Raw genomic sequence first — 23,658 nt, forward strand, 5'->3', positions numbered from 1 at the left:
CAATGAACAGAGGGGTGCATATATTTTTTTTAGATTAGTGTTTTGATATTCTCTGGATAAATGCTCAGAAGTGAAATAGCTGAATCATATGGTAGTTCTATTATTAATTTTTTGAGGAATCTTTAGACTGTTTTTCATAGTGACTGCACCAATTTACATGAACACCAACAGTTTACGAGTGTTCAGTGCAATCCCTATCAAAATTCCAATGACATTTTTCACAGAAATAGAATTTTAAAATCCTAAAATTTATATGGAACCACAAAATACCCCGAATAGCCACAGCAGTCAGAGAGGAAAAAGAAATAAAAGGAATCCAAATCAGAAAAGAAGTGAAATTGCCACTGTTTGCAGATGACATGATACTATACATAGAGAATCCTAAAGATGCTACCAGAAAACGATTAGAGCTAACCTATGAATTTGGTAAAGTAGCAGGATACAAAATTAGTGCACAGAAATCTCTTGCATTCCTAGACACTAATGATGAAAAATCAGAAAAAGAAATTAAGGAAACACTACCATTTACGATTGCAACAGAAAGAATAAAATACCTAGGAATAAACCTACCTAAGGAGACAAAAGACTTGTAGGTAGGAAACTATAAGACACTGATGAAAGAAATTAAAGATGATCCAAACAGATGGAGAGATATACCATGCTCTTGGATTGGAAGAATCAACATTGTGAAAATGACTATACTACCCAAAGCAACATACAGATTCAATGCAATCTGTATCAAGCTACCAATGCCATTTTTCACAGAACTAGAAATAAGAATTTCACAATTGGTATGGAAACACAAAAGACCCCGAATAGCCAAAGCAATCTTGAGAAAGAAAAATGGAGCTGGAGGAATCATGCTCCCAGACTTCAGACTATACTACAAACCTACAGTCATCAAGATAGTATGGTACTGGCACAAAAACAGAAATATAGATCAATGGAACAGGATAGAAATCCCAGAGATAAACCCACACACACATGGTCACATTGTCTTTGATAAAGGAGGCAAGAATATACAATTGAGAAAAGACAGCCTCTTCAATAAGTGGTGCTGTGAAAACTGGACAGCTACATGTAAAAGAATGAAATTAGAACACTCCCTAACACCATACACAAAAATGAACTCAAAATGGATTAAAGACCTAAATGTAAGGCCAGACACTATAAAACTCTTAGAAAAAAACATAGGCTGAACACTCTATGACATAAATCACAGCAAGATCCTTTTTGAACCACCTCCTAGAGAAATGGAAATAAAAACAAAAATAAACAAATGGGACCTAATGAAACTTAAAAGCTTTTGCACAGCAAAGGAAACCATAACCAAGACAAAAAGATAACTCTCAGAATGGGAGAAAATATTTGCAAACGAAGCAACTGACAAAGGATTAATCTCCAAAATATACAAGCAGTTCATGCAGCTCAATATCAAAAAAACAAACAACCTGGAGATTGGTTCAAGATGGCGTAGTAGAAGGATGTGCTCTCACTCCCTCTTGCAAGAGCACCAGAATCACAACTAACTGTTGAACAATCATCGACAGGAAGACACTGGAACTCACCAAAAAAGATACTCCATATCCAAAGACAAAGGAGAAGCCACAATGAGAAGGTAGGAGGGGTGCAATCACAATAAAATCAAATCCCATAACTGCTGGGTGGGTGACTCACAAACTGGAGAACACTTATACCACAGAAGACCACCCACTGGAGTGAAGGTTCTGAGCCCCATGTCAGGCTTCCCAACCTGGGGGTCCAGCAACAGGAGGAGGAATTCCTAGAGAATCAGACCTTGAAGCCTAGCTGGATTTGACTGCAGGACTTCGACAGGACTGGGGGAAACACAGACTCCATGTTTGGAGGACACACACAAATTAGTGTGCAGATTGGGACCCAGGGGCAGGAGCAGTGACCCCATGGGAGACTGAACCAGACCTACCTGCTAGTGCTGGAGGGTCTCCTGCAGAGGCAGGGGATGGCTGTGGCTCACTGTGGGGACAAGGACACTGGCAGCAGAGGTTCTGGGAAGTACTTCTTGGTGTGAGCCCTCCCAGAGTCTGCCATTAGCCCCACTAAAGAGCTGGGTATGCTCCAGTGCAGGGTCGCCTCAGGCCAAACAACCAACAAGGAGGGAACCCAGCCCCACCCATCAGCCGACAAGTGAATTAAAGTTTTACTGATCTCTGCCCACCAGAGCAACACCCAGCTCTACCCACCAGCAGTCCCTCCCATCAGGAAGCTTGCACAAGCCTATCAGATAGCCTCATCCACCAGAGGGAATAGAGTAGAAGCAAGAAGAGCTACAATTCTGCAACCTGTGGAAGAAAAAACACATTCACAGAAAGACAGACACAATGAAAAGGCAGAGGACTTTGTACCAGATGAAGTAAAAAGATAAAACCCCAGAAAAACAACTAAATGAAACAGAGATAGGCAACCTTCCAGAAAAAGAATTCAGAATAATGATAGCGAAGATGATCAAGGACCTCAGAAAAAGAATGGAGGCAAAGATTGAGAAGATGCAAGAAATGTTTAACAAAGACCTAGAAGAATTAAAGAGCAAACAACTAGAAGAATTAAAGAGCAAACAAACAGAGCTGAACAATACAATAACTGAAATGAAAAATACACCAGAAAGACTCAATAGCAGAAAAACTGAGGCAGAAGAACGGATAAGTGACCTGGAAGACAGAATGGTGGAATTTACTGCCATGGAACAGAATAAAGAAAAAAGAATGAAAAGAAATGAAGACAGCCTAAGAGATCTCTGGGACAACATTAAAAGCACCAATATTCGCATTATAGCAGTCCCAGAAGGAGAAGAGAGAGAAAGGACCCGAGAAAATATTTGAAGAGATTATAGTCGAAAATTTCCCTAACATGGGAAAGGAAATACCCACTCAAGTCCAGGAAGCGCAGAGAGTGCCAGGCAGGATAAACCCAAGGAGAAACATGCTGAGACACATAGTAATCAAATTGACAAAAGTTAAAGAGAAAGAAAAATTATTGAAAGCAACAAGGGAAAAATGACAAATAACATACAGGGGAACTCCCATAAAGTTAACAGCTGATTTCTCAGCAGAAACTCTAAAAGCCAGAAGAGATTGGCATGATATATTTAAAGTAATGAAAGGGAAGAACCTACAACCAAGATTACTCTACCTGGCAAGGATCTTATTCAGATTTCATGGAGAAATCAAAAGCTTTACAGACAAGCAAAAGCTAACAGAATTCAGCACCACCAAACCAGCTCTACAACAAATGCTAAAGGAACTTCTTTAGGTGGGAAACACAAGAGAAGAACAGCACCTACAAAAACAAACCCATAAGAATTAAGAAAATGGTAATAGGAACATACATATCGATAACTACCTTAAATGTGAATGGATTAAATGCTCCAACCAAAAGCCACAGGCTTGCTGAACGGATACAAAAGCAAGACCCATATATATGCTGTCTACAAGACACCCACTTCAGCCCTACGGACACATACAGACTGAAACTGAGGGGATGGAAAAAGATATTCCATGCAAATGGAAATCAAAAGAAAGCTGGAGTAGCAATACTTATATCAGATAAACTGGACTTTGAAATAAAGAATGTTACAAGAGACAAGGAAGGACACTACATAATGATCAAGGGATCAATCCAAGAAGAAGATATAACAATTAAAAATATATATGCACCCAACATAGGAGCACCTCAATACATAAGGCAACTGCTAACAGCTATAAAAGAGGAAATCGACAGTAACACAATAACAGTGGGGGACTTTAACACCTCACTAACACCAGTGGACAGATCACCTGGACAGAAAATTAATAAGGAAACACAAGGTTTAAATGACACAATAGAACAGATAGATTTAATTGATATTTATAGGACATGCCATCCAAAAACAGCAGATTACACTTTCTTCTCAACTGCACATGGAACATTCTCCAGGATAGACCACATCTTGGGTCACAAATCAAGACTCGGTAAATTTAAGAAAATTGAAATCATATCAAGCATCTTCTCTGACCATAATGCTATGAGATTAGAAGTCAATTACAGGGAAAACAATGTAAAAAACACAAACATATGGAGGCTAAATAATACATTACTAAATAACCAAGAGATCACTGAAGAAATCAAAGAGGAAGTCAAAAAATACCTAGAGACAATTTACAAGGAAAACACAACAATCCAAAACCGATGGGATGCAGCAAAAGAAGTTCTAAGAGGGAAATTTATAGCAATACAAGCCTACCTCAAGAAACAAGAAAAATCTCAAATAAACAATCTAACCTTACACCTATAGGAACTAGAGAAAGAAGAACAAACAAAACCCAAAGTTAGTAGAAGGAAAGAAATCATAAAGATCAGAGCAGAAATAAATGAAATAGAAACAAAGAAAACAATAGCAAAGATCAGTAAAACTAAAAACTGATTCTTTGAGAAGATAAACAAAATTGATAAACCTTTAGCTGGACTCATCAAGAAAAAGAGGGAGAGGACTCAAATCAATAAAATTAGAGGGCTTCCCTGGTGGCGCAGTAGTTGAGAGTCTGCCTGCCAATGCAGGGAACGCGGGTTCATGCCCTGGTCAGGGAAGATCCCACAGGCCATGGAGTGGCTGGGCCCGTGAACCATGGCCACTGAGCCTGCGTGTCCGGAGCCTGTGCTCCGCAACGGGAGAGGCCACAACAGTGACAGGCCTGCGTACCGCAAAAATAAATAAAAAAATAAAATAAAATAAAATTATAAATGAAAAAGGAGAAGTTTCAACAGACACCACAGAAATACAAAGCATCACAAGAGACTACTACAAGCAAGTCTATGCCCCAAAAATGGACAACCTGGAAGAAATGAACAAATTATTAGCAAGGTATAACCTTCCAAGACTGAACCAGGAAGAAATAGAAAATATGAACACACCAATCACAAGTAATGAAATTGAAACTGTGATTTAAAATTGTCCAACAAACAAAAGTCTAGGACCAGATGGCTTCACAGGTGAACTCTATCAAACCTTTAGAGAAGAGCTAATACCCATCCTTCTCAAACTCTTCCAACAAATTGCAGAGGAAGGAAAACTCCCAAACTCATTCTATGAGGCCATCATCACCCTGATACCAAAACCAGACAAAGATACTAGAAAAAATGAAAATTATAGACCAATATCACTGATGAATATAGATGCAAAAATCCTCAACAAAATACTAGCAAACAGAATCCAACAACACATTAAAAGGATCATACACCATGATCAAGTGGGATTTATCTCAGGGATGCAAGTATTCCTCAATATACGCAAATCAATCAATGTGATACACCGTATTAACAAATTGAAGAATAAAAGGCATATAATCATCTCAATAGATGCAGAAAAAGCTTTTGACAAAATTCAACACCGATTTATGATAAAAACTCTCCAGAAAGTGGGCAGAGAGGGAACATACCTCAACATAATAAAAGGCCATATACGACAAACCCACAGTAAACATCATTCTCAATGGTGAAAAACTGAAGGCATTTCCACTAAGATCAGGAACAAGACAAGGATGTTCACTCTTGCCACTATTATTCAACATAGTTTTGGAAGTCCTAGCCACAGCAATCAGAGATGAAAAAGAAATAAAAGGAATACAAATTGGAAAAGAAGAAGTAAAACTGTCTCTGTTTGCAGAAGACATGATTGTATACATAGAGAACCCTAAAGATGCCACCAGAAAACTGCTAGAGCTAATCAATGAATTTGGTAGAGTTGCAGGATACAAAATTAATGCACAGAAATCTCTTACATTCCTATACACTAACAACAAAAAATCAGAAATAGAAATTAAAGAAATAATCCCATTCACCATTGCAACAAAAAGAATAAAATACCTAGAAATAAACCTACCTAAGAAGGTAAAAGAAATGTATGCAGAAAACTATAAGACACTGATGAAAGAAATCAAAGATGACACAAACAGATGGAGAGGTATACCATGTTCTTGGATTGGAAGAATCAATATTGTAAAAATGACTATACTACCCATAGCAATCTACAGATTCAATGCAATCCCTATCAAATTACCAATGGCATTTTTTACAGAACTATAACAAAAAATCTTAAAATTTGTATGGAGACAAAAAAGACCCCGATTAGCCAAAGCAGTGTTGAGGGGGAAAAAATAGAGCTGGAGGAATTAGACTCCCTGACTTCAGACTATACTACAAAGCTACAGTCATCAAGACAATATGGTACTGGCACAAAACCAGAAATATACATGAATGGAACAGGATGAAAATCCCAGACATACACCCATGCCCCTATGGTCAACTAATCTATGACAAAGGAGGCAAGGATATACAATAGAGAAAAGACAGCCTCTTCAATAAGTGGTGCTGGGAAAACTGGACAGCTACCTGTAAAAGAATGAAATTAGAACACTCCCTAACACCATACACAAAAGTAAACTCAAAATGGATTAGAGAACTAAATGTAAGACTGAACACTATAAAACTCTTAGAGGACAACATAGGAAGAACACTCTTTGACATAAATCACAACAAGATCTTTTTTTTTTTTTTTTTTTTTTGCGGTATGCCGGCCTCTCACTGTTGTGGCCTCTCCTGTTGCGGAGCACAGGCTCTGGACGCGCAGGCTCAGCAGCCATGGCTCATGGGCGCAGCCTCTCCGCAGCATATGGGATCTTCCCGGACCAGGGCATGAACCTGTGTCCCCTGCATCGGCAGGCAGACTCTCAACCACTGTGCCACCAGGGAAGCCCAACAAGATCTTTTTTGATCAACCTCCTAAAGTAATGGAAATAAAAACAAAAATAAACAAATGGGACCTAATGAAACTTAAAAGCTTTTGCAAAGCAAAGGAAACTACAAACAAGACAAAAAGACAACCCTCAGAATGGCAGAAAATATTTGCAAATGAATCAACGGACGAAGGATTAAACTCCAAAATATATAAACAGCTCATGCAGCTCAATATCAAAAACACTCCAATCCAAAAATGAGAAGAAGACCTAAATAGTCATTTCTCCAAAGAAGACACACAGATGGCCAAGAAGCACATGAAAAAAAAGGCCGCTCAACATCACTAATTATTAGAGAAATGCAAATCAAAACTACAATGAGGTATCACCTCACACCAGTTAGGATAGGCATCATCAGAAAATCCACAAACAACAAATCCTGGAGCGGGTGTGGAGAAAAGGGAACCCTTTTGCGCTGTTGGTGGGAATGTAAATTGATACAGCCACTATGGAGTACAGTATGGAGGCTGCTTTAAAATATTAAAAATAGAACTACCATATGACCCAGCAATCCCATTACAGGCCATATACCCTGAGAAAACCATAATTCAAAAAGACAATGCACCCCAATGTTCATTGCAGCACTATTTACAACAGCCAGGTCATGGAAGCAACCTAAATGCCCATCGACAGACAAATGGATAAAGAAGATGTGGGACATATATACAATGGAATATTACTCAGCTATAAAAAGGAATGAAATTGGGTCACTTGTAGAGACGTGGATGGATTAGAGACTGTCATACAGAGTGAAGTAAGTCAGAAAGACAAGAACAAATATCGTATATTAACGCATATATGTGGAACTTAGAAAAATGGTACAGATGAACTGGTTTGAAGGGCAGAAATAGAGACAGAGATGTAGAGAACAAACATATGGACACCAAGGGGGGAAAGTGGTGGTGGTGGGGTGGTGGTGGTGTGATTAATTGGGAGATTGGGATTGACATATATACACTAATATGTATAAAAGAGATAACTAATAAGAACCTGCTGTATAAAATATAAATTAAATTAAATTAAAAACAAAAAACCAAACAACCCAATCCAAAAATGGGCAGAAGACCTAAATAGACATTTCTCCAAAGAAGATAAACAGATTGCCAACAAACAGATGAAAGGATGCTCAATATCACTAATCATTAGAGAAATGCAAATCAAAACTACAATGAGGTATCACCTCACACACATCAGAATGGCCATCATAAAAAAATCTACAAGGGTTTCCCTGGTGGCGCAGTGGTTGAGAGTCCACCTGCTGATGCAGGGGACACGGGTTCGTGCTCCGGTCCGGGAAGATCCCACATGCTGCGGAGCGGCTGGGCCCATGAGCCATGGCTGCTAGGCCTGCACGTTTGGAGCCTGTGCTCCACAACAGGAGAGGCCACAACAGTGAAAGGCCTGCGTATCGCAAAAAAAAAAAAAAAAAAAAAAAAAAAAAGAAAATCTACAAACAATAACTGCTGGAGAGGGTGTGGTGAAAAGGGAACTCTCTTGCACTGTTGGTGGGAATGTAAATTGATACAGCCACTATGGAGAACAGTATGGAGGTTCCTTAAAAAACTAAAAATAGAACTACCATACAACCAGCAATCCCACTACTGGGCATGTACCCTGAGAAAACCATAATTCGAAAAGAGTCACATACCACAACGTTCATTGCAGCTCTATTTACAATAGCCAGGACACAGAAGCAACTAAGTGTCCATAGACAGATGAATGGATAAAGATGTGGCACGTATATACAATGGAATATTACTCAGCCATTAAAAGAAAGGAAATTGAATTATTTGTAGTGAGATGGATGGACCTAGAGACTGTCATACAGAGTGAAGTAAGTCAGAAAGAGAAAAACAAATACCGTATGCTAACGCATATATATGGAATCTAAAAAAAAAAAAAAAAGGTACTGATGAACCTAGTTGCAGTGCAGGAATAAAGAGGTAGACATAGAAAACGGACATGAAGCTGGGAAGGCAAAGCTAGGGCGAAGTGAGAGTAGCATTGACATATATACACCACCGAATGTAAAATAGTTGGCTGGTGGGAAGCAGCAGCATAGCACAGGGAGATTGGCTTGGTGCTTTTCGATGGCCTAGAGGGGTGGGATAGGGAGGATGGGAGGGAGGCTCAAGAGGGAGGGGATATGGGGACATGCATATGCATATGGCTGATTTGCTTCGTTGTACAACAGAAATTAACACAGTATTGTGAAGCAATTATATTCCAATAAAGATCTATTAAAAATAATAATAAATAAAGAGACCTAGGAATGAGGGCTCCTGGTCTAGGAATGCATAAGAGTATGGCTGGTCAAGAGGGACCCAAGTCCTCGACTGCAACTGTCTAGAGCAACTTCAGTGTATTGGCTGTGCACAAAGTCTGGTGTGGGGAGGACAGATTTCCTATTTGAAGTTAATATCCTTGAGGTAATTGCCTATGGTTGGGCCTGAAAAATCACACACAGCTTTCTACCTAGGAGCCAGACTCCTCAATAACTACAACAATTTTGCTGGATTTAACTCATGTTATATATGAATATTTCAAAATGAATAAAGGTATAATAGAGTGATGAAGACCCTACTTGTTCTAAGGAGACAGATAGTTTTAAAAATTTATATGTTGAGACCAATCAGATCAGAAGTCCCCACAATTAACAAAAAGCTTTCCATCCCTTATGACCATCTTGAGGGTTTGATTTAATGTAAAAAAGACAGTTACTCTTTAAATGCCTTCTCAGAGACAAATGAGGGCACTGCTAAGCCAGTGTCTAGTGAGAATGTTCCTTATAGGTCCGTATTCTTAGGGAATGCAAAGGTAACACCTCTATCTTTTACTTCAGGCCCTGATGAGTCTGTGGCAAGCACCACCAGGGAGCTGAGTCAAGGAGAATATGGAAGTACCACTTCGCCAACCAGTAACCCCTCATCTCTTATGACTATGATCAATGTGGGTAAGTAAGAGCATATCTCTACTTTCTTCAAGTCTAAGAGGACCCATTTGGGTCCTCTCTCTTAATCCCTGGGGTCAAAAATTGGATTGTTGAAGGAAGTAAAATGACTAGGTTTGAAATCGATTTCTTTGGCTTCTTGTCACTCTAAAGTTGGTTATTTTTTTCCTAGAGATTGTATTAACGGAACACTGTTATTGCTTCACTCAGTAATTTATATGATTAGTAGCCAATCAATTCAGCAGGAGAAAATGCCACAAGGTCAGTTCCCTCCACACTTTCTCTTGCACCAGGCTGAAGGATCTTTCTAAATCGGAGATCCTCACTGGAATTTTGTGTTGACAGGGAGGGCACAGACAGACTTGAGGTGATACAGTCTTCTTTTGTTACAGTAGAGGAAGGGATCATGGTCCTTGGCTATGCCAAGTTGGTGAGGATAATGTAAAAAAGAGTGCTCTTAGGTCGAGCTTTCCTTATCCCTGTGGCAGTTACATGCCCTTTACCTCAACAATAGGAAAAGGGTTCAGAGAGGGAGATGAATTTGAAAGAGGATGAAGGTAAAGGAAAAGAATTTTATCACCCTTCTATTCTGTTGCTTCTCAAATATAAATCCTTAAGTGGCTTTTCAGTGAACTAAGATTTGGGGCATCTAGCGGAGGCTCGAAGTTATAAGCTGAAACTGGTTCTGCAAGGGCAGGCTCCAAGGAGAAAAGTAAAATAGGGTAGGGGAAGCCTCGTGCATGGGTAGAGTCCAGGTTCATCACATCCTTCCTTGTACAAAGAGCCCTTCTTTGTAGGGTATGTAGTACACTGAGTTCCAGGTAACAATTTCTTCTGAGTAAACAAGAGGGTCAAAGCCCTCACCCCCACTAACCCTAACACTTTGATCCATCTTTGGGGATGGTCAGTATGTTCCCTGGTGTCCAGAGTCTTGAAATGTGGTATGAGAGGGTTAACATTTTCTTTTCTGGAGAAATAGGAAATAGTTTGAGTTGAAATCACAGGAAGGAACAAATGATACTGTCAATCAGGACTCCTGTACCATTTGCATATCTCCTACCAATTCACTTTCCAATCACAGGTATGTCCACAAGAAGCCCAGAAATGGCTACAGCCTTCAAAATCATAAGTTCCAAGGAGCCCAGCACCAGCCCAGAAATGAAGTACACTCTGGGACATTCTTGGAATACTTCAACAGCAACTGTCCCTATGAAGACCACAGTGGAACCAGTCACACTTCAGTCCACAGCCATAGAGAGTAGTGGCATCAGCCTCTCTCACCTGCCCACAGGATTCATGACACCAGCCAAGTCACCAACAAAAGGGACAGCAACTACAGAATGGGTCTCACTCTCCCAATCTGAGGTTGGGACCAACCCCCATCTTGGGACTCCAGAAGGGACCAAAAAGTCATTGGGCACAGTGTCCTCTGTCTCCCGAGAGTCAAATCCTAAAGGCAACATAGGGACTGGTCCACAAACAAGCCCAAATCTGATTCCAAGGACAACTGGAATGAATTTATCCACGTGGCTTGGCTCCACTGGAGGGACCACCGTGGACACACATGTCTCTCTGAACACATCTTCCACTGGTCCTGAAGACCCTGTGGCCATCCCGGACTCTGTGACAACCCAGATGGTAACCATGAGCTCAGTGACAGATAAATCTGAATTTATAACCAAGACAAGGGTCAACATCACAGTCATTCCTTCCACTGTTCTGAGTAAAGATACAATGACAGATGAACAACAGGCAAGTGTATCTGTGAGTGAGGCTTATTCATCTGCTAGCCCATGGTCAGAGCAGACAACTGGGAGTAACCTGATTCTTGATAAATCCCCTGAGGCCAAAGACACATTGCATAAAACCTCCGTAGAACAAACCACATTAGCATCTCTGACCTCTGAAAGCCAAGACATTACCAGCATCACCAATGCCTCAGGAGGAAAAATGAGCTCTTCACCATCTGTCACATTCCCCTCCGTGGGGTCTACGACACTGGCAACCATCACAAGTGTAGTAAATAGTGATGTTGCCTCTACTCTTGGGCAACTATCACAGACCTCATACCCTGCAGGAGTGAGCAACATGGAGGTAACCATAGCTCCCACTCCACTTGTTACCACCACGATCACCACTATGGAAACCAATTCAGTCCTGACTACTATGCCCGGCCCAAAAGGAAGTGTGAGCACCATGGACAGCACCCTGGCTACAGAGACCAGCACATCTGCCCTACAGCACCCACCCACCTGGTCATCCACAGCTGCTCCTGCCCCAACATCAGGCTCCAGGACTATCACAGACATGGCTTCAATCTTGGAAGTCACAGGTTCTCCTAAAGCAATTTCTGCAATGAGCACAACTTCATCCATAGCGTCAAGCACTGAATCAGGCTCTGTGTCTACCCCCCATGGCCTTGTGACTGTCAGTGGAACCAGCCTAACCATCCCATCCTCCTTTGCTTCAGCTGAAAAGACAGAGGCCAGCACAAGTGTAAGGACATTGAGTCCTTTAGACACAACTGCATCTATGCCCATCTCAACTTCTGGTGTCGAGAGGATGAGCACCTCAGTTCCTGACATTTTAAGCACAAGTTGGACTCCCAGTAGAAGAGAAACAGAAGCCTTGAATGTTTCAGTGGCTTCCATGGACCATCCAAATACAAAGACTATCCCAAAGATCCTCCCATCCACTCCTCTGCCTGATTCTCTGTCCACTCTTGGCTGGGCCACTGGGAGTTCTGTGTCATCAGCCATAACCTCTACCTCAGTTCTTCAGGAGGTTACAACTCCTTCAGAACTCCCTTTGGAGAACATGATCAGCCCAACTACCTCACAGCTGCCCTCCTCCACAGAGGACATTACAAGTGAGGTCACACCTGTTACAATGGTAAATAGCTCTAAAGTCACTTTATCAGGGAGGCCAGATCTTGCCAGCAAAGAAGTAGAGCAGAGTTCTACCCAGCTTCACATCACAGCTTCTGCAGATCCAGGGTATATGTCTAGACCAGAAGCAACAACTCTGGACTTAATCCCATATACAGTAAGAACTCCATATCCAACTCCCCGGGTGAATGGGATAAGGACTCCTACAACAGAGGCAAGAGCTACATCTCATTCCTGGATGAGGGAAGAAGAATCAAGCTCAAGCACATCTCTGAACACTGAGGTGATAAATGTCTCTTCTGTCTCAGGAGGGACCATCAAGGAGGTTACTGACTCCCCAGGCTTATTAAAGACCACAGATATACTGGGCATAAGCTTGGAATCTGGGACAATTTCATCTCCAAATTGGAAAAATGGCACATATGAGAGAATAGCCACTTCTGAACCTACCACAGACAAAGAGACAATTCACCCATCTACAAACACAGCAGATACAACGGTATGGCCCTCAAATTCTGAACATGATCTTCATTCCACTGTCCCAGCACACTCAGAGTCATCCATGGGCACATATCCAATGAATACTACCTCCATCATGCTGAATACCATTGTTTCCACATCAGCAACTACCTGGCCAGAATCCACAAGGGCTGGAAGAGAGCTTGATTACCCCCTGACCACTGAACTGAGGGAGTCCAGTATTTACATGGATACCAACTCAACCACAGAGATAAGTAGTGTCCATTCCCTAAGTTCTTTTGCTATTACTAGGGTGTCCGGGACAGAATTCACTACCTCTGACAGAATTTCCAGCCCAGATCTAGCTCAGTCCACAAGGTCATCAGACATCACCAGGCCCTCTACCTTCCCTGACATAACAGACTCTGAAAGAATGACCATCACCATGCAAACAGGTCCTTCTGGGACTACATTGCTGGGTGCACCTACCATGGACACATTAGCCACAGACTCCTTGTCAGGGACTTACTTGGCTGTGACTCAGGGATTTCCACAGTCAAAGATAACCACTCAAACGAGCAAAGGTCCTGAAGGTGTGTCATGGACAAACCCTCCCTCTGTGGGAGAAACCACCTCTTCCTCTTCCCTAGCACCTATCTCTGACACAACCTCATCTTCTCATGTTTTGTTGACATCACAAGGGCAAAGTACCTCCTCTACTCTACCTGAGACCTCAGGTCTCTTGCCTGAGAACTTCGGCTTGGGGAAGACCAGAGACATGTTGAGGACGAGCTTGGAAACTGATACCAGTTTACCCCCAAATTTGAGGAGTAGCTCAGATGAGATGTTTGTCACCACAGATATAGAAGCAATTCATCCTTCCACAAACACAGCAATGACACATGTAGAGACTACCAGTTGTGAACATAAATCACATTCTCCTGTCCTGGCCCCCACACAGCCACCCAAAGCTAAATCTTCAGTGGTTACCTCCTCTACCATTTTGGACACTACTGCTCCCACATCAATGTCTGGCTCATCTGAGACTATAAAGATTGAGAGAGAGTCAGTATCCTCTCTGAATACTGGACTTAGGGAGACAAGTACCTACCAGGAGACCAGCTCTGCTACAGAGACAAGCACTGTCATTTCCAATGTGTCTACAAATGATGCTACTACTGAGGTCACCAGGACACAAGTTACCTCCTCTAGCAGGATATCTATCTCTAGCCCTGCTCACTTCAAAACTTCTCCAAACACACCTACAGAAAGCAGAACCAGCCCCTCTATGTACATGTTCATGATAGAATCTTCGGGAATGACCATCACCACCCAAACAGGTCCCCCAGGGGTTACATCACAGGACACACTTACCTTGGACATATCGACCAAGGTCTCTGGGGCAGGGACTCATTCGAATGTGACTCAGAGTTTTACAAACTCAGAGATGACCAATCTCAGCAGCAGAGGTCCCGAGGATGTGTCTTGGCCAAGCCCTGCCTCTGTGAAAGAAACTGGCTCTCCAACCTCCCCAGTAATTGTACCTGCCAGGACAACACCCTTCCCTGAGACATCCACATTACCAGGGAGGAGACCCTCCTCTCCTACACCTGTGACCTCACTTCTCACTCGTGGTCTGGGGAAGACCAAAGACACATTGGGTACAAGTGTGGAACCTGTGTCCAGTTCACCTTCAGGTGAGATGAGCCCCAGGATTGAGATACTGTCCACCTCTGAAGCCTCCACAGGTACAGATACAATTCAGCCCACCAGAAACACAGCTGGGACCCACCGGGCCAACACAATTTCTGGACATGAAGCACATTCCTCTGCCCCAGCTGAATCAGAGCCATCGAATGTCACGTCCCCAACGGTTACTCCTTCCGCCTCTAGGGACACCAGTGTTTCTACATCAATGCCTCACTCTTTAGAAACTACAATGTTTGAGACACACTCCACATCTTCTCTGACTCCTCCACTGAGGAAGCCCCGCAACGTCCAGCAGAACAGCACAGCCACAGAGAAAATCGCCGTCCCTTCCAAAGTACCCACTGATACGACTATTGAGAACTCTAGGACCGAACCGATCTCCCCTAGCAGCATGTCCATCCCTGGCCCTGTTCAGTACACGTTGTCGCCAGACATTCCTGCAGGCATCATCACCGGGCCCTCTGCCTCTCCTGTGCCAACAGAATCTGCAGAAGTCACCATGACCACCCAAACAGGTCCCACTGAGCCTACATCACAGGACCCACTTGCCTTGGGCACTACAACCAACACCTCAGGGGCAGAGATCCACTCGACTGTGACTCACAGTTTTACGCACCCAGAGATGACCACTCTCAGCAGCAGAGGTCCCGAGGATGTGTCTTGGCCAAGCCCTGCCTCTGTGATAGAGACTGGCTCTCCATCTTCCCCAGTGATTGTACCTGCCATGACAACACCCTCCCCTGAGACATCCACATTACCAGGGAGGAGCCCCTCCTCTCCTACTCCTGTGACCTCACTTCTCAACCGTGGTCTGTGGAAAACCAGAGACACATTGGGTACAAGTGTGGAACCTGTGCCCAGTTCACCTTCAAGTGAGATGAGCACCACCATTGAGATACTGTCCAGCTCTGAAGCCTCCACAGGTACAGACGCAATTCAGCCCTCCAAGAACACAGCTGGGATCAATGGGGCCAACAAAAGCTCAGGACATGAAACACATCCGTCTGCCCCAGCTGACTCGGAGCCATCCAATGTCACGTTTCCAATGCTTATTCCTTCCAACTCTAGGGACACCCGTGTTACCACAACAGTGCCTCACTCTTTAGAAGCTACAGTGTTTGAGCTAGACTCCACATCCTCTCTGACTCCTGAACTGAGGAACACCAGCACTGTCCAGCAGAACAGCTCAGCCATAGAGAAAATAGCCGTACTTTCCAAAGTACCCACTGATATGACTACTGAGATCTCTAGGACCGAACCCATCTCCTCTAGCAGCACGTCCATCGCTGGCCCTGTTCAGTCCACGATGTCGCCAGACATCCCTGAAGGCCTGATCACCAGCTCCTCTGCCTCTCCTGTGACAACAGAATCTGCAGAAGTGGCCATGACCACCCAAACAGGTCCCATTGAGGCTACTTCACAGGACCCACTTACCTTGGGCACTACAACCAACACCTCAGGGGCGGAGATTCACTCCACTGTGACTCAGAGTTTTACGCACCCAGAGATGACCACTCTCAGCAGCAGAGGTGCCAAGGATGTGTTTTGGCCAAGCCCTGCCTCTGTGAAAGAAACTGGCTCTCCATCCTTCCCAGTGACTGTACCTGCCATGACAACACCCTCTCCTGAGCCATCCACATTACCAGGGAGGAGTTCCTCCTCTCCTACCCCTGAGACCTCACTTCTCACTCGTGGTCTGGGGAAGACCAAAGACACATTGGGTACAAGTGTGGAACCTGTGTCCAGTTCACCTTCAAGTGAGATCAGCACCACCAAGGAGATACTGTCCACATCTGAAGCCTCCACAGGTACAGATGGAATTCAGCCTTCCAAAAACAAAGCTGGGACCCACGGGGCCAATACAAGTTCTGGGCATGAAGCACATTCCTCTGCCCCAGCTGACTCAGAGCCATCCAATATCACGTCCCCAATGCTTACTCCTTCCACCCGTACGGAGACCAGTGTTTCCACATCAATGCCTCACTCTTTAGAAACTACAGTGTTTGAGCTAGACTCCACATCCTCTGTGACTCCTCCACTGAGGAACACCAGCACTGTCCAGCAGAACAGCTCAGCCATAGAGAAAATAGCCATACTTTCCAAAGTACCCACTGATATGACTACTGAGATCTCTAGGACCGAACCCATCTCCTCTAGCAGCACGTCCATCGCTGGCCCTGTTCAGGCCACGATGTCGCCAGACATCCCTGAAGGCCTGATCACCAGCTCCTCTGCCTCTCCTGTGACAACAGAATCTGCAGAAGTGGCCATGACCACCCAAACAGGTCCCATTGAGGCTACTTCACAGGACCCACTTACCTTGGGCGCTACAACTAATACCACAGGGGTGGAGATTCACTCGACTGTGACTCAGAGTTTTATGCACCCAGAGATGACCACTCTCAGAAGCAGAGGTCCCGAGGATGTGTCTTGGCCAAGCCCTGCCTCTGTGAAAGAAACTGGCTCTCCAACCTCCCCAGTAATTGTATCTGCCAGGACAACACCCTCCCCTGAGACATCCACATTACCAGGGAGGAGCCCCTCCTCTCCTACACCTGTGACCTCACTTCTCACTCGTGGTCTGGGGAAGACCAAAGACACATTGGGTACAAGTGTGGAACCTGTGTCCAGTTCACCTTCAGGTGAGATGAGCCCCAGGATTGAGATACTGTCCACCTCTGAAGCCTCCACAGGTACAGATGCAATTCAGCCCTCCAGAAAAACAGCTGGGACCCACCGGGCCAACACAATTTCTGGACATGAAGCACGTTCCTCTGCCCCAGCTGAATCAGAGCCATCGAATGTCACGTCCCCAACGGTTACTCCTTCCGCCTCTAGGGACACCAGTGTTTCTACATCAATGCCTCACTCTTTAGAAACTACAATGTTTGAGACACACTCCACATCCTCTCTGACTCCTCCACTGAGGAAGCCCCGCAACGTCCAGCAGAACAGCACAGCCACAGAGAAAATCGCCGTCCCTTCCAAAGTACCCACTGATACGACTATTGAGAACTCTAGGACCGAACCGATCTCCCCTAGCAGCATGTCCATCCCTGGCCCTGTTCAGTACACGTTGTCGCCAGACATTCCTGCAGGCATCATCACCGGGCCCTCTGCCTCTCCTGTGCCAACAGAATCTGCAGAAGTCACCATGACCACCCAAACAGGTCCCACTGAGCCTACATCACAGGACCCACTTGCCTTGGGCACTACAACCAACACCTCAGGGGCAGAGATCCACTCGACTGTGACTCACAGTTTTACGCACCCAGAGATGACCACTCTCAGCAGCAGAGGTCCCGAGGATGTGTCTTGGCCAAGCCCTGCCTCTGTGATAGAGACTGGCTCTCCATCTTCCCCAGTGATTGTACCTGCCATGACAACACCCTCCCCTGAGACATCCACATTACCAGGGAGGAGTTCCTCCTCTCCTACCCCTGAGACCTCACTTCTCACTCGTGGTCCGGGGAAGACCAAAGACACATTGGGTACAAGTGTGGAACCTGTGTCCAGTTCACCTTCAAGTGAGATCAGCACCACCAAGGAGATACTGTCCACATCTGAAGCCTCCACAGGTACAGATGGAATTCGGCCTTCCAAAAACAAAGCTGGGACCCACGGGGCCAATACAAGTTCTGGGCATGAAGCACATTCCTCTGCCCCAGCTGACTCAGAGCCATCCAATATCACGTCCCCAATGCTTACTCCTTCCACCCGTACGGAGACCAGTGTTTCCACATCAATGCCTCACTCTTTAGAAACGACAGTGTTTGAGCTAGACTCCACATCCTCTGTGACTCCTCCACTGAGGAACACCAGCACTGTCCAGCAGAACAGCTCAGCCATAGAGAAAATAGCCGTACTTTCCAAAGTACCCACTGATACGACTACTGAGATCCCTAGGACCGAACCGATCTCCCCTAGCAGCATGTCCATCCCTGGCCCTGTTCAGTACACATTGTCGCCAGACATTCCTGCAGGCATCATCACCGGGCCCTCTGCCTCTCCTGTGCCAACAGAATCTGCAGAAGTCACCATGACCACCCAAACAGGTCCCACTGAGCCTACATCACAGGACCCACTTGCCTTGGGCACTACAACCAACACCTCAGGGGCAGAGATCCACTCGACTGTGACTCACAGTTTTACGCACCCAGAGATGACCACTCTCAGCAGCAGAGGTCCCGAGGATGTGTCTTGGCCAAGCCCTGCCTCTGTGATAGAGACTGGCTCTCCATCTTCCCCAGTGATTGTACCTGCCATGACAACACCCTCCCCTGAGACATCCACATTACCAGGGAGGAGCCCCTACTCTCCTACTCCTGTGACCTCACTTCTCAACCGTGGTCTGTGGAAAACCAGAGACACATTGGGTACAAGTGTGGAACCTGTGCCCAGTTCACCTTCAAGTGAGATGAGCACCACCATTGAGATACTGTCCAGCTCTGAAGCCTCCACAGGTACAGACGCAATTCAGCCCTCCAAGAACACAGCTGGGATCAATGGGGCCAACAAAAGCTCAGGACATGAAGCACATTCCTCTGCCCCAGCTGAATCAGAGCCATCGAATGTCACGTCCCCAACGGTTACTCCTTCCGCCTCTAGGGACACCCGTGTTACCACAACGGTGCCTCACTCTTTAGAAGCTACAGTGTTTGAGCTAGACTCCACATCCTCTGTGACTCCTGAACTGAGGAACACAAGCACCGTCCAGCAGAACCGCTCAGCCACAGAGAAAATCGGCGTCCTTTCCAAAGTACCCACTGATACGACTACTGAGATCTCTAGGACAGAACTGATCTCCTCTAGCATCACGTCCATCCCTGGCCTTGTTCAGTCCACGATGTCGCCAGACTTCCCTGCAGGAACCATCACCTGGCCCTCTGCCTCTTCGGTGATGACAGAATCTGCAGAAGTGACCATGACCACCCAAACTGGTCCCACTGAGGCTACATCACAGGACCCACTTACCGTGGGCACTACAACCAACACCTCAGGGGCGGAGATTCACTCCACTGTGACTCAGAGTTTTACGCACCCAGAGATGACCACTCTCAGCAGCAGAGGTGCCAAGGATGTGTTTTGGCCAAGCCCTGCCTCTGTGAAAGAAACTGGCTCTCCATCCTTCCCAGTGACTGTACCTGCCATGACAACACCCTCTCCTGAGCCATCCACATTACCAGGGAGGAGTTCCTCCTCTCCTACCCCTGAGACCTCACTTCTCACTCGTGGTCTGGGGAAGACCAAAGACACATTGGGTACAAGTGTGGAACCTGTGTCCAGTTCACCTTCAAGTGAGATCAGCACCACCAAGGAGATACTGTCCACATCTGAAGCCTCCACAGGTACAGATGGAATTCAGCCTTCCAAAAACAAAGCTGGGACCCACGGGGCCAATACAAGTTCTGGGCATGAAGCACATTCCTCTGCCCCAGCTGACTCAGAGCCATCCAATATCACGTCCCCAATGCTTACTCCTTCCACCCGTACGGAGACCAGTGTTTCCACATCAATGCCTCACTCTTTAGAAACTACAGTGTTTGAGCTAGACTCCACATCCTCTGTGACTCCTCCACTGAGGAACACCAGCACTGTCCAGCAGAACAGCTCAGCCATAGAGAAAATAGCCATACTTTCCAAAGTACCCACTGATATGACTACTGAGATCTCTAGGACCGAACCCATCTCCTCTAGCAGCACGTCCATCGCTGGCCCTGTTCAGGCCACGATGTCGCCAGACATCCCTGAAGGCCTGATCACCAGCTCCTCTGCCTCTCCTGTGACAACAGAATCTGCAGAAGTGGCCATGACCACCCAAACAGGTCCCATTGAGGCTACTTCACAGGACCCACTTACCTTGGGCGCTACAACTAATACCACAGGGGTGGAGATTCACTCGACTGTGACTCAGAGTTTTATGCACCCAGAGATGACCACTCTCAGAAGCAGAGGTCCCGAGGATGTGTCTTGGCCAAGCCCTGCCTCTGTGAAAGAAACTGGCTCTCCAACCTCCCCAGTAATTGTATCTGCCAGGACAACACCCTCCCCTGAGACATCCACATTACCAGGGAGGAGCCCCTCCTCTCCTACACCTGTGACCTCACTTCTCACTCGTGGTCTGGGGAAGACCAAAGACACATTGGGTACAAGTGTGGAACCTGTGTCCAGTTCACCTTCAGGTGAGATGAGCCCCAGGATTGAGATACTGTCCACCTCTGAAGCCTCCACAGGTACAGATGCAATTCAGCCCTCCAGAAAAACAGCTGGGACCCACCGGGCCAACACAATTTCTGGACATGAAGCACGTTCCTCTGCCCCAGCTGAATCAGAGCCATCGAATGTCACGTCCCCAACGGTTACTCCTTCCGCCTCTAGGGACACCAGTGTTTCTACATCAATGCCTCACTCTTTAGAAACTACAATGTTTGAGACACACTCCACATCCTCTCTGACTCCTCCACTGAGGAAGCCCCGCAACGTCCAGCAGAACAGCACAGCCACAGAGAAAATCGCCGTCCCTTCCAAAGTACCCACTGATACGACTATTGAGAACTCTAGGACCGAACCGATCTCCCCTAGCAGCATGTCCATCCCTGGCCCTGTTCAGTACACGTTGTCGCCAGACATTCCTGCAGGCATCATCACCGGGCCCTCTGCCTCTCCTGTGCCAACAGAATCTGCAGAAGTCACCATGACCACCCAAACAGGTCCCACTGAGCCTACATCACAGGACCCACTTGCCTTGGGCACTACAACCAACACCTCAGGGGCAGAGATCCACTCGACTGTGACTCACAGTTTTACGCACCCAGAGATGACCACTCTCAGCAGCAGAGGTCCCGAGGATGTGTCTTGGCCAAGCCCTGCCTCTGTGATAGAGACTGGCTCTCCATCTTCCCCAGTGATTGTACCTGCCATGACAACACCCTCCCCTGAGACATCCACATTACCAGGGAGGAGTTCCTCCTCTCCTACCCCTGAGACCTCACTTCTCACTCGTGGTCCGGGGAAGACCAAAGACACATTGGGTACAAGTGTGGAACCTGTGTCCAGTTCACCTTCAAGTGAGATCAGCACCACCAAGGAGATACTGTCCACATCTGAAGCCTCCACAGGTACAGATGGAATTCGGCCTTCCAAAAACAAAGCTGGGACCCACGGGGCCAATACAAGTTCTGGGCATGAAGCACATTCCTCTGCCCCAGCTGACTCAGAGCCATCCAATATCACGTCCCCAATGCTTACTCCTTCCACCCGTACGGAGACCAGTGTTTCCACATCAATGCCTCACTCTTTAGAAACGACAGTGTTTGAGCTAGACTCCACATCCTCTGTGACTCCTCCACTGAGGAACACCAGCACTGTCCAGCAGAACAGCTCAGCCATAGAGAAAATAGCCGTACTTTCCAAAGTACCCACTGATACGACTACTGAGATCCCTAGGACCGAACCGATCTCCCCTAGCAGCATGTCCATCCCTGGCCCTGTTCAGTACACATTGTCGCCAGACATTCCTGCAGGCATCATCACCGGGCCCTCTGCCTCTCCTGTGCCAACAGAATCTGCAGAAGTCACCATGACCACCCAAACAGGTCCCACTGAGCCTACATCACAGGACCCACTTGCCTTGGGCACTACAACCAACACCTCAGGGGCAGAGATCCACTCGACTGTGACTCACAGTTTTACGCACCCAGAGATGACCACTCTCAGCAGCAGAGGTCCCGAGGATGTGTCTTGGCCAAGCCCTGCCTCTGTGATAGAGACTGGCTCTCCATCTTCCCCAGTGATTGTACCTGCCATGACAACACCCTCCCCTGAGACATCCACATTACCAGGGAGGAGCCCCTACTCTCCTACTCCTGTGACCTCACTTCTCAACCGTGGTCTGTGGAAAACCAGAGACACATTGGGTACAAGTGTGGAACCTGTGCCCAGTTCACCTTCAAGTGAGATGAGCACCACCATTGAGATACTGTCCAGCTCTGAAGCCTCCACAGGTACAGACGCAATTCAGCCCTCCAAGAACACAGCTGGGATCAATGGGGCCAACAAAAGCTCAGGACATGAAGCACATTCCTCTGCCCCAGCTGAATCAGAGCCATCGAATGTCACGTCCCCAACGGTTACTCCTTCCGCCTCTAGGGACACCCGTGTTACCACAACGGTGCCTCACTCTTTAGAAGCTACAGTGTTTGAGCTAGACTCCACATCCTCTGTGACTCCTCCACTGAGGAACACCAGCACCGTCCAGCAGAACCGCTCAGCCACAGAGAAAATCGGCGTCCTTTCCAAAGTACCCACTGATACGACTACTGAGATCTCTAGGACAGAACTGATCTCCTCTAGCATCACGTCCATCCCTGGCCTTGTTCAGTCCACGATGTCGCCAGACTTCCCTGCAGGAACCATCACCTGGCCCTCTGCCTCTTCGGTGATGACAGAATCTGCAGAAGTGACCATGACCACCCAAACTGGTCCCACTGAGGCTACATCACAGGACCCACTTACCGTGGGCACTACAACCAACACCTCAGGGGCGGAGATTCACTCCACTGTGACTCAGAGTTTTACGCACCCAGAGATGACCACTCTCAGCAGCAGAGGTGCCAAGGATGTGTTTTGGCCAAGCCCTGCCTCTGTGAAAGAAACTGGCTCTCCATCCTTCCCAGTGACTGTACCTGCCATGACAACACCCTCTCCTGAGCCATCCACATTACCAGGGAGGAGTTCCTCCTCTCCTACCCCTGAGACCTCACTTCTCACTCGTGGTCTGGGGAAGACCAAAGACACATTGGGTACAAGTGTGGAACCTGTGTCCAGTTCACCTTCAAGTGAGATC

General features: G+C 46.1%; 2 protein-coding genes across 2 annotated transcripts in view; both read left to right on the top strand.

The window, feature by feature from the left end:
- The window catches only part of MUC16 (mucin 16, cell surface associated), a 41,321-nt gene that overhangs the window by 10,057 nt on the left and 7,606 nt on the right, over positions 1 to 23,658 (top strand). The window contains exons 2-3 of the mRNA XM_065873801.1: positions 9,649 to 9,759; positions 10,838 to 21,046. Of these exons, the coding sequence (XP_065729873.1) occupies positions 9,649 to 9,759; positions 10,838 to 21,046 (10,320 nt within the window). The remainder of the gene's footprint in view (positions 1 to 9,648; positions 9,760 to 10,837; positions 21,047 to 23,658) is intronic.
- LOC136121666 (mucin-16-like) lies at positions 21,400 to 23,654 on the top strand. Its single transcript, XM_065875573.1, has 2 exons — positions 21,400 to 23,422; positions 23,599 to 23,654. The coding sequence occupies exons 1-2, from the start codon at positions 21,400 to 21,402 to the stop codon at positions 23,652 to 23,654; spliced, it is 2,079 nt and encodes a 692-aa protein (XP_065731645.1).

This window comes from Phocoena phocoena, chromosome 3 (assembly GCF_963924675.1).
Source record: "Phocoena phocoena chromosome 3, mPhoPho1.1, whole genome shotgun sequence".
In the NCBI taxonomy this organism is placed as follows: Eukaryota; Metazoa; Chordata; class Mammalia; order Artiodactyla; family Phocoenidae; genus Phocoena; species Phocoena phocoena.

Bases quoted from the DNA above. Each gene is read 5' to 3' on its own strand.
- LOC136121666 (XM_065875573.1), top strand. From the start codon at position 21,400: ATGTCCATCCCTGGCCCTGTTCAGTACACGTTGTCGCCAGACATTCCT. The intron at 23,423-23,598 runs GTGCCAAGGATG...GGTCTGGGGAAG, and splicing joins GACCACTCTCAGCAGCAGAG to ACCAAAGACACATTGGGTAC.